This window comes from Phyllostomus hastatus, unplaced genomic scaffold, assembly GCF_019186645.2.
Source record: "Phyllostomus hastatus isolate PE091 unplaced genomic scaffold, TTU_PhHast_1.1 phas_contig_1162, whole genome shotgun sequence".
In the NCBI taxonomy this organism is placed as follows: domain Eukaryota; kingdom Metazoa; phylum Chordata; class Mammalia; order Chiroptera; family Phyllostomidae; genus Phyllostomus; species Phyllostomus hastatus.
In genome coordinates, this window is record NW_025333537.1 from 11042582 (window position 1) to 11057181 (window position 14600).

Below are 14600 nucleotides of genomic sequence, written 5' to 3' on the forward strand. Positions count from 1 at the left end.
GGAGACATGCTCCCTCTTGCCACCTGCCTCCCACCCCCCAACCAAACGGCCCGTTGAGCTGAGCCCCGAGGCTCGCGTGGTCACAGGGCTGGGACACGCGTGCTGGGAGGGACCCCAGGACAGGGTGTGTGGCCCAGAGAGCCCTTCTTTCGAATGTGTGGGGAGGACGGCAATCGGGGGGCTCTGCCCCGGCCAGGCCCCGGTGGTCTCATCCCCCTGGCGCGTTCGCACTGGGTCCCCCCCCGCCGGCTGTGGTCTGCGGACACGGACAGTAGCTCTGCCGAGGCAGGGAGGGGTCGGGGCGGCTGAGTGCGGCCGCGTCGGCGTGGGGGTGGGGGTGGGGTGAACGTCGCTTCGGGGGCGGGCCACATGCCCAGCCGCTCAGGCAGAAAGGCCCCACGGGGAGGGGGTCAGGGACTGGGGCAGGAGGCCCCTGGGGGGAGCGGGGTCGGGGGAGCTCAGGCCGGCTGGACCAGAGCTGCGGGGGCCTGGGCCGCGCTCGGGCTGTCCCTCCTGTTGTGGGCAGAAACTGTCCCCCCCAGATTTGGACGCTGGAGCCCTGACCCCCAGTTCCTCAGCGTGTGACCGTATTTGGACACAGGCCTTTAAAGACGTAACCCGATTAGAATGAGGTCCTCAGGGTGGCCCTAGTCCAGTCCGACTAGCGTGCTTCTCAAAGCGGGGGGGCCATGGCCCAGCCTGGCCCACAGGTGGCAAGATGGCGAAGATGGGGTGACATGTTTACAGGCCGAGGGACCCCAAGGACTGCCGGCAGCGGAGGGGGCGGCAGCAGAGCCTCCCTGGGGACCCCAGAGGAGGCCACCCCTGCGGACGCCTGGCCCTGGACTTCTGGCCTCCCGAGCTGGGGGACAATGAACTTCTGTGTTCAGGCCGCCTGGCCCTCCGTCCTGTCAGCAGACGCACAGCTTCCGAGCCCCCGTGCGCGGTTGTTCTCGGGGGCGGGGGGAGCCCTTCGCCCCCGGCAGAGAGGCTGCTGGGAGTGTGCCCCTCCCCGTGGCTGGCCGAGCACCCGCCTGGAACACCCGTGCGTGATCCCCACCGGGCCCAGACCCAGCGTTCCCGGCCGCTGGCTGCTGGCTGCTGGGTCGCGTCTGGCCTGCAGACGTGTTTTCTTTGGCCGGCGGGAGTTCATTTACAAAGATTTTAAATCAGTCGCCAACATTTAGGAGTTGGGTGATTTCCCGAGAAAATCCTGGTGGCTGGCCTCTCTGAGGAAAGTAGGTGTGACCAGTGGGGCCGTTGCCTGCGTGGACCCGTCAGCGGCGGGGAGGGGCCGAGGCCCCTGCGGCGGAGGGGGCGCAGCTCTGCCGGCCCACGGCGCTCGGGTGGTCTGCCTGTGACGGCCCGCCAAGCACCCGGGCCCTCCTGGGGTGGGCGGGCCTTGAGGGAGGGCGGGGAGACGCTCGGGGTGGAGGGCACTTGGGGTGCATGTCGGAAAGCGGGGCCGAGAAGGCCGGTCCCATCTCACCGGCGCCCCCGCCCACTCTGACCTCCTCGCCCAGGGGAGAGGGAGTCTGGAGCCCGCCAGGCCTGGAGAGCAGTGGCCCGTGGCTCGGCCCTTCCCGGCACAGGAGCGCCATGGGGGACATTTACCGATTGTCAGCTGGTTCTTTTCCACGGGGGACAGGCTGAACACGTTGGGGTTTTCTCCTGCGTCGGTTTTATAGAAGGTTTCAATGTCGATGGAGAACTTCTCCACAAAGGGGCAAGTGAACCTGCAGCCGGGAAGAAGAGCATCCATCAGCCCGGGCTGGCGTGGCTCAGTGGACTGAGCACGGGCCGGCAAACCAAAGGTTCGCTGGTTCGATTCCCAGTCAGGGCACATGCCTGGGTTGCAGGCCAGGTCCCCAGTAAGGGGCGTGCCAGAGGCAACCACACATTGACGTTTCTCTCCTTCTCTTTCTCCCTCCCTTCCCCTCTGTCTAAAAATAAATAAAATAAAATCTTTAAAAAGAAAAGCATCCATCAGGACCCAAGGGTAGATGGGGTGGCTGGAGGGTGGCAGGGCCAGGGCCTTCTGGACCCACTGGGCAGGAGAGAAGGGCCCCCCATGTGACCCCGGTTGACCCCAGTGGGAGAAGGAGGCTCCAGTGGTGGACCAGGCTTTGTCTGACTTGTCCCCCTCCTGGGCCTTCCCCTTGCCCAAGAAGAGCCAAGGCCAGGCTGGAGAAAGGGATGGGTTTGGGGGAAGATGGAGGTGTTGCAGGAAGCTTCTGGAAGCCCTGTGCCCACTGTCCAGGTGACTAAGGCATGGTGTGGATGCAGGCACAGCTGTGGCAGCCTACTGCTGAGGGGGCTGAACTGGTCAAGTACCCCATGGGACGGCCCCCTGTGCCCCATCCTGAAAGGAGTCAGGTCTGGCGACCAGGGAGCCGCCCCTCTCCTGGCTGGGGGTGAGTGCTGTCGGGAGGAGGAGTACCCCCGGGGATCCCCCCGAACCGAGGGTGCGGGAAGGGGGCCCCAGGAGACTTGTGGGGACCCCACCTGTGCAGCACGCGGGCAGCCAGCTGGGTGCAGCCCCCACCTGTTCTAACCCAGTGGTGCTCAACTACCTCGGGCACAGAGTGAAGAGCCCCCTACGTGCGATCCCAAGGAAGCCCCAGTTCAACGTGGGGTCTAGTGAAGCGTTGGAGGGGACCGGGGCCATCTGGTCTACCCCCAGGTCGTGCTTCTCCCCAGCTGGCTGGCTGTCCTGCATTCCCAGGCGAACACTGAGTGAGTGAGTCGGTGCTCCCTGAGCCTTCCCAGATGGCAAGGGGCTCTCAGACGGTCCTCGCTGAACTCATGGCTTCCCGGCCTCCGCCCGGGCAGGCTGGGAGGCACCCAAGGGTGCTCCAACTCTCTCCTGCCTGTTCCCCACAGGGAGCCCCGAGGGACCCTCAGGGCGCCCCTATCAGGCTCAGCTCCCCGGAAGTCTGGGGTCCTTGGGGGGCTGCTTCCGGGACCCGTGCGGCGGGCGCCCCCCGCTCACCGGGTGCGGGTGTAGGGGTAGGCGTTCCAGGACTCCTCCACCACCCGCAGGGCGGCCTTGGGCAGGATGGAGCGGAACCAGCTGGGGATGTGCATGCCCACGTGGTACACTTTGTGCGTGTACTGGCCGGAGCCGCCGGGGCCGTCCGTGTACGGCCGGTTCTCCAGGATCTCCACGCCGCTGCCCTCGCCGTAGGTCTCGTTGCGGCTCTTCTTCTGTGGGGACAAAGGCGCCGTCACGCGGGGGGGCCAGAGCCCTCTGCAGGAGCGAGGGGGCCCCGGAGACCAAGCCCCAGCGTGCCAAGCGGGAGGAGGGGCTTAGAATGACTGGGTGGCTCCTGTGGGTCACTTCAGGACCCCCAAATCCAGGCGCCAGCTCCGCGGCCCTGGCACAGCTGCAGGAGACGAGGCGGGCGTGGCTCCCTCCACCCCCAGCGCTGCGCACACAGACTCCCCATCCTGACGCCCGTCTGTCCCAGGACTGAAAGTGTTCCCCGGGTCGGGGACAAGGTGGCAATGTCTGCCGTCTCCCCTCCACGCCACACGGTACTGGAGGCTCTCGCCATGGAAATTAGGCAAAGAAAAGAAATAACGAGAGGCATCTGAACTAGAAAGGAGGAAGAAAAACTATCTCCATTCACCAATGACATAATCTTACACGCAGAAAATCCCCAAAAGTCCTCCTAAAAGCCGGTTAGATCTAACATATGAGTTCAGCAAAGGTGCAGGATTCAAAATCAACACCCCAAAAAACACAGAACGCAAAAAAGAAAATTATTTCTGTGTGCAGCAGCATCCAGAAGCACAAGGTAACGGGGAGTGATGGGGTGGCATCAGGTACACGCAGAGACGTCCGTGTTCGCGCGCCAGGAGATCCGATGCTGCATGTGTCGGGGGCCAGGGGGGCCGGGGACGGGGGAGGGGCGGTGAGGCCCAGACGGGTGGTTTCAAAACAGTCCCGGGGGCGTGCAGTGCAGCGCAGGGAACATCGTCCATCATGTTTTAATAACCGTGAGCTGTGCCAGGTGAGTCCTGGAGATGGGGGGGCCGCTGGGAAAGCAGGTGACTGTCTAACCTTGGAGCTGCGCACCTGAAGCCGATTCGCTATACAATTAAACGTACACTGCGGTTGAAACGCTTAAGAAATAAATCTACTGTAAGAGAACACGCACACACACAAAAACCAGCGCGGCCTCTGGCGCCCACTCGGACTTCAGAAGGATCACGTGGAGGACGTGGGAAGGGGCCTCGGCGCCGTCGCCCGAGGGGCACGCCCCCTGGGTCACCTCTAAGCGTCCTTCCGCTCGAACGCCCTTCCTCGTGTCCAAGAGCTCCGACGGGGGAGACGCTCGTGACTTGAAGTCCAGCACCTGTTTCCATGGTGACGTGACGGCATTGCCCAGGCCACCTTCGGTCAGCTTCCTGAGCAGCAAGCTCACACACACACACACACACACACACACACACACACGCCGACACCCCTGTGCGCATGCACACACCTACGCACACCTGTGCCCATGCACACAGGCACTCCCAGCAGCACGGCCTGCCTCCCCCTGGGGCGTGCACAACCCTCCCGAGGGCACAGAGACCTGCTGTATCTCCACTCTCCTTCAGACGGAGGAAAAACAAACAAACACACAAACAAACAAACAAACAGACCCAGGTCAAGGCCACAGAGGGAGTCAGAGCAGAGTCGCACCGGCCCTGAGTCTTTAAAGGCACGGCTGGGACCCGGCCCAGATCCCGTCAGGAAGCAGCCACGTTTGCTGGCCATTTGCTCAGTGTGCGCCCCCCCCCACCCCCCCAGCGTTGCAGGAGCTTCCTCAGTTAGTGGGCGTGGTGAGTGCTCTGCGTGTTCTTCCTCCTCTAGTTACTGCCACAACTGCTTGGGGGAGGTGTGGTGCCACTATTCGCCCCATTTACAGACGGGCAGGTGGAGGTTGGGGGGGGGGTGGCTTGTCCGAGGTCACAGTGACTAAACGGCAGAGCCGTGACTTGGGCTCAGACCGGCTTGATTCCCGGCCCCAGTCGCCCACGGCACGGACTCCTCCGGGACAACGCGCCGTCTCATCCTGGCCCAGTCCCTTCTCCGTGGTCTCGGGTTCCGGAACCGTGAGTCAGGGCGGGGCTACCGACCTCCCCAAGCCTGGGGGGTGACGGTTTCAGTGGCATCTCCCAAAATTCATGTCCACTCGGACCCTCTGACGGTGACCTCATCGGAGACGGGGCCTTTGCAGATGTGACAAGGTACGTCCAGGTGAGACGTCCAGGTGAGACGTCCAGGTGAGATGCTGCTGGACCGGGGTGCACCCCAGACCCGACGGCCGTCGTCCTCAGGGAAAGGGGAGGCAGAGACCCAGACAGGCAGAGAGGGAAGGAGGCCACGGGACGGCTCTGAAGGCAGAGATGGGAGTGGAGTGGCCGCAGGCCGAGGACTTGGGAGGGGCCGGAGCCTCGAGGGCCTGAGGCCAAGCACAGACCCAGCGGGGCCAGGGCCCTTCAGACACAGGAGGCGCCCGGGGTGGTGGGCTGATGAGCGTGGTAGGGGGGCCAAGGCCAGGTGACCCCCAGGGCAGCGGCTCAGAGCTGTCCAGGGTCCTGGCCAAGCGCCTCGGACGGTTTGCTATGAGCTAAGCAGTCGCTGGGCCTCTTCCGGAACAGGGGGCTCTCTCCCAGCCGGGTCAGACGGGTGTGTTTTTAAACCGTTCACGCGTGCACCGAGCGCTGGCCAGGCACGAGACGAGGTGTGGGCGCGTGGGTTCCTCCGTCCTGTTCGCAGCCTCACGGGGGCGGCGTCTGGTGCAGCAGGCAGCCCTTGCCTCGCCGCCATCCCAGCTGGTACGCGGGACTAGCGGGACGTGCATTAAGGTCTTGCTCTTCTTCCCACAAAATTGCAGCTGTCTTCCCTGAAGCTCCCTCCGTGTCATTAGGCCCCGCCCACGGCCACGCACCCCCGGGGCTGCGGCCCCAAGCCCACGAGCAGTGGACTCCGGTGTGCCCCGGGTTCCTCACGCACCCACCACGCCGTGGACACGCCAGCGGAGCGGGGGGCGTTCTGCACACACCCCTGTGCCCGGGCCGGGCACCGACACGTCCATTGACTCTAATAACTTCTCTTTTCAACAGCGCCGCTGAGATCGGATGGCTAGGCGTTCACACCCGTGAAACTGTCACACAACGGGCTTGTCCGTCTCCCACGTGGGGCAGGGAGACCCCGGGGATTCGGGGCCAGACGCAGGCAGGACAAGAGAGGCGGCAGGAGGGGGCGAAGCCGGCCGGCGAGGCAGGCGGACGCCCGTGGGGCTCCGGAGGGGGAGAGTGCCCGGCGGGCAGCCAGGGTCCTGCCAGGCCTCACGTGGGAAGTCATGAATGTGTCACACGTGTTGCGGAGGCATCAGGAGAGACGTTCAATTAAAAACAAACCCTCCAAAGAGCCCATGGAGATGGCGGGTGTTTTTGAAGGACCCGGAGCCAGAGGCGATTCGATGCTTGGACGAGCTTTGGATGTTCTAGAAGCTGAAAGTCGGTCCCCCAGGACCTGGACGCGCCCCACCCTCCAAAGTCACGCGGAGCCGAGGGGCTGCCCGCCGTGGGAGCTCGGGGGCTCCCTGGGCTTGGGCGGGAAGTAAGAAGCCACAGGACCGACACTTGCTTGGCTGAGCGATCCCCGGGATGCCCCGAGTGGGGCGGGGGTGCTGACGGCAGTCGCCTCTCCCCTTCCCGCTCTCAAGGGACAATTACAGTGAGTGGCTCGAGAGGCAGCTGAGTGGCACTTCTGTGGCAGCTCGGAGCCAAGAGTCCCCCAGAGAGCCCGTGCCTGCCTCTGCTCCCCCCCCAGTCACGCTCCCCACGCTGGGAGTCTGCGTGAACGCCCGCGGCCTCGTCGCGCTCCTCCCGGAAGGGCGGCGCTGGGGGTCCGGGCTCTGCGGGGACCGGGCCTGAGGGTGGGAGGCCCTGCTGCCCAGGTGCCCCGGCCCCGAAGGGCCCCGGGTGATCCTTCCGTGCCTGCCTGGGGGGAGACGGAGCGGGGCCCGGAGCGGGTTTCGAGCCAGACCCTCGAGGGGGAAGGAAGCTGCCAGTCTGGCCGAGGGGCTGGGGCACGGCAGCGGGGTGCGGGTGAGCGGGAGCTGGTGGGGAAGCTGGAAGGGGGGCCGCCGCGGAGCAGGACCCCAGCCAGCAGGGCTGCGGTCATGTGTGGGCCACGAGCGTGGGCTCCTGGGCTCCGGGCCCCGCCGTGTTCCAGTCGGTCAGGCACGGAGTGGGGAGGCCGGCCTCGTCGGGGGGAGGGTGGGGGGCATCGTCCGGTCTGCCCCAGGACGCCGTCATCCTCAAACCCACTGGTGACTTTACAAACCAGCCCCGCGGCCGCCAGCACGGGCGAGGGTCGCGTGGGCCTGGGAGGCGGGAGGCAGGCTGGGCGCTCCTGGGCAGGTCACTGATGTCTCTGGGCCGCCCACCTTCCCGTCTGTCAAAGGGGCGGTCACGGACCGAGTGTCTGTGCCCCTCCCCCACCCCAAAAAGCCCAACCCCCAACGGTATCAAGGGATCAGGCCTTTGGGAGTTGATTGGATCACAAGGGTGGGGTCCCCGTGCTGGGGTGAGTGCCCTTATACACAGACCCCAGAGCGCCCAGTCCCCTCTGCTATATAAGGCCCGGCGAGAAGGCGGCCGCCAGATCAGTCAGCCCCTTGGTCTTGGACCTCCCGGACCCCGAGCTGTGGGAAGTCAACCTCTGTTGTTGCAGGCCCCCAGGCAGCCCGGGCTGACCGGGCGTGAGGGTCCGGTCAGCCCGATGCCAGATATTCAATGCTGTGGGGGCGGCGCCGGTGACCCGCAGAGCCGTGGGCGTCCACGGGGGCGCTGCGGGTGGCCGGCGCCCACCCACCTGGATCATGTAGAGCTGGGCGATGCGGTACTCCTCCACGGTCATCGGCAGGGGGATGCGGTATTCCTTTATGATCATCTTGGAGTCCAAGCCTTCCCGGCGACGGGGAACTGCGTGTGGGGGCTTCTAGGCGAGGCTCCTTAAATCACCATGACAAAGCTCACCAAGGACCCCTGGGGGAGAAAGGAGGGATGGGAGAGTCACTTCGGCACAGGCTGCAGGGTACGAGCCCACCGAGGAAGGGCCTGGTGGAGACCCGCGGCCGGAGTTCTGGTCTCGGCTCCGCCAAGAGCCCAGCGTGTGACCTTGAACAGGTGCCCTCCCCTCCCAGCCCCCAGTTTCCCTGTTTGCTACGCAGTCGTGTGCAGGAAGAGGGTGTCGGCGCTGATCCGCCACGGAGAAATACAGGACTGTCACCCTGCTGGGGGGGCGGGGCGGCTCCGGGGGGACAGGACCGTGTCGCATCTGGGGGGGGTGGTCAAGAGCGTCGCACTCCTGTTCACGCACAGCCCAGGGGCCGGTCACAGCACTGAGAGCCGGAGACCCACGGAGCTCTGCTGTGCGGCACGGGGACCCTGGGGACCCTGTGAACCCTGACCCCCGAGAGAGACGGGACCCCGGGGCAGAATGAGCAACCGCTCCGGGAGGAGAGCTAACCCCACCTGCAGCGGCAGCCTGCACACCCCCCTTCTTCACCCCCTGCTCTGGAGAAGCAATACTGATCGGGAAGGAACCCACACGGGGCCGCGGATGAAGGGTGGGGGACGCACGAGGAGCGTGCATCACGAGCAGACTCATCCGGAGAAGCCCCCGAGAGACCTCAGAGAAGCCGCTGGCTTCCCACCGATGCAGGGGAGTCGCAGGTGCGGACTCTGACACACTAGTGGGGGCAGGGGGTGGGGGGAAGGAGACAGAAGCCTTAAAAAGAAACGATTTGGCAGTAGAGAGAGACAAAAGCGGACGGGCAAGCCAGCAGAGCTGGGGGGGGGGGGATGGGAAAGAACCAAAAATATAGCCCGTGTTTTTAAAAACCACAGTGTAAGCAATGAATAAATAGACGAATAAATAGTGTGACAAGTGAGAGTGTGGAGGGCAGGCTGGAGGGCAACGCAAAGACTTTTTTTGAAGATTTAATTTTATTTATTTATTCTTAGAGAAAGGGGAAGGGAGGGAGAAAGAGAGGGAGAGAAACATCCATGTGTGGTTGCCTCTCATGCGCCCCCTACTGGGGACCTGGTCTGCAGCCCAGGCATGTGCCCTGACTGGGAATCGAACAGGCGACCCTTTGGTTCCCAGGCTGAGGCTCAGTCCACTGAGCCACACCAGCCAGGGTGATTTACCACAGTTCTTAAGAAATTAATAATGTAATATACCTAAACCCATTGAACCACGCAGTTTGAATGAGTAAACTGTATACGTGAATTATATCTCACCAAAGCTGTTTAAAAGGCCGCTCTCTCTTTCTCCCTTAACCTGCTGGGAGCTGTTATCACTTACGAGGGAGAAATGGTCTTCAGGCGTTTAGCAGTTCCGTGCTGTCTCGTGGTAGATAAAGGCAAACAGAAGGTTTGTCTCTGGTTCAATTCAAGAGAAGTTTTTAAAACGCAGGCAGAGCACGGCCCGTGCGTTAAAAAAACCTGCTCCCACTCTGAGCGTGCAAGTCTGCACAGACCCCGCTCTGAGCATGCAAGTCTGCACAGACCCCGCTCTGAGCGTGCAAGTCTGCACGAACTCCGCTCTGAGCGTGCAAGTCTGCACGGACATACGGGCCTGGGGTGCTGCTCGCTGGGCGCGGGCGAGGGTCAGGCCAGGGTGGTGGAATCGGGGGCCACTTTTCCTCTGTGACCCGACTTTTCTGCCGGTGAAGGCAGCGGGGTTCGTGTAGGGCCGGCCCGAGGAGGGCAGTCGGGGTGGGTGTCGTCGGTGGGCTTTGGGTCGGCCAGACCTCCCGCCACCTCCCCACAGTGACCGCAGGCGAATTCCTGAATCTGTCTGATCTTTCCTTGGACCTTTGACAGCAGCCTCTGATCTGGCACAGAGACGCTCAGCCCAGGCCCCAGAGGGCGCCGCGCCGGCGACAGACGGTTCGGGAAGGCAGGCGCCCAGGACGGCGCGGGGGGCCCGGGCCTGCGGCCATCGGGGGAGGACAGCCCAGCTCCTGGAGCTGACGGACAAAGGCTGGCAGGTCCTGGTGGACACGACAGGGTCCCCGGGCAGACGCCGGCCCCGAAGGAGAGAAGGTGGTGTGCCTTGCTCGCCCGCCTCCCCCGCCCGCCACCCTCCCGGCCCTGCCAGCCCGCCAGCTGAGCCCGCAGGCAGTCTCGTCACCCGAGCCCTGGCTGCCTGGGCGCGCGGGGCAGACACGCACTCCATCTCCGTCCCCGCGGGAGTCGTGACGGGCGGACAGTCCGTTCGCTGCTTCCCACAGGGCGCGTGGGGGGCCCCGGCACGGCGGGAGGGAAGAAGGGGGAACGCATGTCCCCAGAGCCACTTCTACGAGGGAAGCCAGGCAGGGAGTCCGGGTGACCAGCACACACAGACCCCATGGCCCCTGTGTAGGGAGGTCACAGGCGGACCCTCGATGGGACTCACATGTGGCATCTAGCCCCCCGAAAAGCCCTGGGCTTCCGGCGCCTCTGTGTCCATGCCCCTGGCCCCCTGGTGGTCGGTGTCTTTGGGGAAGCAGCAGGGCCAGAGGACGTCGGAGTGGAGGCCGCCGGGCATGGCGGCCAGGGGGCCCAGGGGGTCCCCGGGGGACAGGGCTCGCCCTGGACAAGGTGTGCAGCCCGGGCAGCATCTGCTGTGTCTGGAGCCCTGGCCTGGGGGACAGGTGGGGGTCACCTCCTCGTTCTCAGGTGGCCTGTCCAGCCGGAGCCCACAAAGGGAACAGAGAGGACAGGCCTGCAGCTGACCGAGAACATGTAGTGCCACCCAAGGGGTCAAGGCCAGGAGCCCAAGGTCATTGGGGACCCTCCGGGCATCGTGGGGAAAAGGCCACGTCCAGGCGGCAAAAACAGCTTCGGGCTCCAGGGGGCAGTGTGACCGGGCTGGAGGGGCCGCTGTGAAGACTGGGGGTTCATCAGGGCGGGGGTCAGAGGGGGTGTGGACAGCACAGGTAGGGAGGGCGGGTAAGTCCTTCAGGTGGCGGCCACAGCGGGACACCCTGCTGCCTGGGAGGGGAGGCAGGAGCCGCGAGGTCGCAGACCGAGCCTGTGTTTCCCCGAGTAGCCGGGGTTCGATGTCGGACGGGATCTGGGAGGAGGCTGGGCGGGGACAGCGGGTGGAACGCGCCCAAATGCCGTTCAGCTGGGCACTGCCCACGGGGTTCGGCGCTGCTCCAAGCTGGGCCAGCGGAGCCGGGAGGACGGGGCCACGGGCGGCACTGGGGGACCCGGGGCGTCTGGAACACCCCCTCTGGCTTTCTGGGGTCTCCCCTTCACCTCCTCCAGGACAGCCCCCTGCCTCCACCGGCTGCTTCTGGAAAAGGCTGGTCTCCAATCGCGGGGGGGGGGGGAGACCTGAGTGGGTGAGGTCACAAGGACTTCCTCTGCCGCCATCTGGGAGGGCAGGCTCCGGGGGAATGGGGGGGGGGGCCGCGGGGCGGGTGAGAGGCGGGAAGGGCCGTTCTTCGTGCCCCGGGGGGGAGGAGTGTGCATAAGAAGTCGGGGACCAGCTGCCTCTCCGTTCCCTGAAGGTACACAGACAACAAGCTCACAACTATCAACCACTGAATCTTTAAAAAAAAATTAAAAATTAAAAAAAACAACTAAGCAAACAGCTAGGACGGGAACAGAATCACAGGAATGAAGATCACACAGAGGGTTACCAGCGGGGGGGGGGGGCGGATGGGGGAAGTCACAGGGAGTAAGAAGAAGAACTGGACGGAACAAAACAGACACAGGGGCACGTGAGGGATAGCACGGGAAGCGGAGAAGCCGAAGAACTTGTGTGCATGACCCATGGACACGAACCAAGTTGGGGACTGCTGGAGGGAATGGGGATACCAGGCGGAGAGGGCCAAGGGGGGACATATTGGGACAACTATTATAGCATAATCAATGAAACATATATATGTATTTTTTAAAAAGGAGCCACCACCTGCCCCGGGAAAGTCTGCGCTGGAAGGAGCTGGGGTCGGGGGGGATCCCTGCCCCCACAGCGGTTCCACCTGTGCCTGTCAGACCCGGGACTTCCGCCCCGAGGACCCCGCTCCAGCCCGAACACCACTCTGCCAGCGAGGCCACGGCACCCGGGGCCTCGCAGGCGTGCGGAGCGGGAGGACAGGGCACGCCCTCCCCTCCGCGTACCCTGACCGCACTGCCCTCCCCCGAGAGGAAGATGGGGCTCTGGGCACCCCGCAGTCACCGACCTTGCAGGGCGGGCAGGCGGGCATTCTGCTCACAAGTGCCCGAGTGCCAAGCCGGGGACGCCTGCCAAGTCACTGCAGGACTCGTCACCAGACCCCGAGGGACAGCGGCCACCGGGGGGCAGCGCCGAGCCTGCGCCGCTCTGCAGGGCTGGGCGCAGCATGGCGGCCGCAGGGCCCTTGGGAGACGCGCCAGGGTTTTGCGGGGCATCTTCTCCGAAACCCCAGCCCAGGCAGCCCCAGGCAGGATGGCGGGGGGGCTGCCTGTCAGTCCGGTGCAGAGAGCAAAGCGGAGGCGGGGAGGGGGGCCCTCTGCTCCAGGGCTGGGCACCCCGACTTTAGGACTCGTACACCCTTATCGGGCCCGCCAGCTCCCGCCTGGCTTGCCAGGAGACGGGGAGAGGAGACTCCGTGTGAGGACACGAAAACCAGGACTCAGATCCTCCAAGACAAGCATGAGGATAGCAGCTGGAACGCCCCCCTTTGGGGACCCCGCTGCTGCTGTGACCATCACCTCGCTGGCCTTGGGGGGTGCGCCCCACTCTCAATGCTGAGTCCGGCTCCCACCGACGCCGCTGGATGCTGAGACGTGACGGCGGAAACGAACGCAGAGGGACCTACTGCGGCCCCACCGCCGTCCCCGGGGGTGTGCCGAGGGGCCCTGTTCCCGCCCCCCCGGGCCCCTCGCCTGGCACCCCACCCTGGCCGCTTCCCACCCTCCCCTGATCTTTCTTTGCTTCCCGTCCTCAGATTCCCGCCGTCAGGCCCTCCCGCCCTCCCACCTGCACCCGCCGCTCCCGTGGCAACCGTGAACGCTTCGGCCCCCCGATCTCTCGCCCTCCCGTGCACCCACTGCCATTCTCGTCTTCTTGTCATTCTAGAACCTTCTCCGGCAGTGCACTCTCTCTCCCCCATCCGTTTTGGTCCCTCTAGTGAAGCCAGGACCCTTCCCACCAGAATGCCAAAACATGGAGGGACAGCTCCGACATCCACCGAACCGACACCCCACAGCTCGTGTGCGCTCTCTCTTTTTAGGATAGCTTTTTAAAACATCTTTTAGAGAGGGGAAGGGAGAGAGAGAAAGAGAGGGAGAGAAACATCGATGGGCCTCTCGGGCCCCTCACCCCCGCCCCCCGCACTGGGGACCTGGCCCACAACCCAGGCATGTGCCCTGACCAGGAATCGAACCGGCGACGCTTTGGTTCACAGGCTGGTGCTCAACCCGCTGAGCCACAGCAGCCAGGGAAAGATAACTTTTACAATGAAGGTATAATTCACAGGGGGCCTTATATTCGCTTCAGGCGTACAACATAATGATTGGACCCTCGGCTCTCCTCGCCCCAGCGCCCTCTCGGGACCACCCCATGTCTCTGCTCCCCTTTGTCCCAGAGCCCCTCCTCGGGTTTGCCAGCCTCTCCCGACCCACCACGCCAGGGAAGCCACAGGGGCCGAGGCCGCCGGTGGCCTCCGTGCGGCTCAGCCGGTGGTGGCCAGTTCTCTGTCCGTGCGCCCAGCTAATAATCCCTGTGTGTGACACCCCGGTCGGCAGACGGCACAGCCCCAGAATAGCCTGCTGCCTGGGCGGGGGGGGGGGGCTATGTGCTCAGGGGACGGCCGCCCCCCACCCCAGCTGACCCCACACAGGATCCCGGCACTGGGGCTCCAGGCCGGCCCGTGGGGGGCCTATGGGCCATCAGCTGCAAACTGGGATTTTTTTTTTTTGTCCAAAATCGAACACACACGGGTGCCGTGCAGCCTGTGAGTAGCCCTGGGAGGGTGACCTCAGGTCCCGGGGCACCAGCCCCAGGCTGGGGTCTAGGAGACAGTGTCCCTGGCCCTGCCCCGCCCACCCACCCTACTCAGCGTGCCCCACGACTCCCTCTGCAAAAGCTGCAGCCCCCGGGCGGGCGCGGGCCCAGCGCTTTCCAGCTGTCACGGTGGAGCATGGACCCTCAGCTCCGAGAAACTGCACAAAACCGTGGTCCCCAAGCCAGCAGGGCCCCAGCCACGGACGGGGTGCTCTGGGCAGACACAGGCCGAGAGCACCTGGGGGGTCAGAGCTTCAGCCCCCCGTGCTCTGGCTGCTCCCCGAGAGGAGGCTGGGGCAGGGGACACTCGGCCCGGCCGGCCTGGCCTTGGCCGGAGCTGCCCAGGGCCTCCCTGCCCCTGATACCCCGACACTCGGGAAACCAGACTTTCGGCTCGGTCCCTGGGCTTAGAAATCCCTGCCATCGCTTCCCACACTCGGATGTGTGAATACATCATGAGCTACTCGATCCTCACGTGCGCCGAGAGCGAGCTACATCACCCCGTTTCCCCGTGTGCTCGACGGTGCAATGAACGCATCACGGAGCT

The 14600-nt window shown here is 64.7% G+C and overlaps 1 protein-coding gene across 11 annotated transcripts in view; it reads right to left on the reverse strand.

Annotated features, from left to right (window-relative positions):
• PITPNM2 (phosphatidylinositol transfer protein membrane associated 2) overlaps nt 1-14600 on the reverse strand; it is a 105783-nt gene that overhangs the window by 19675 nt on the left and 71508 nt on the right. For all 11 annotated transcript variants that reach the window (XM_045842507.1, XM_045842511.1, XM_045842549.1 and 8 more), the window contains exons 2-4: nt 7880-8052; nt 2993-3207; nt 1615-1736 (exon numbers count right to left, since the gene is read on the reverse strand). In XM_045842507.1, the coding sequence (XP_045698463.1) occupies nt 1615-1736; nt 2993-3207; nt 7880-7957 (415 nt within the window). In that variant the 5' untranslated portion in view covers nt 7958-8052. The remainder of the gene's footprint in view (nt 1-1614; nt 1737-2992; nt 3208-7879; nt 8053-14600) is intronic.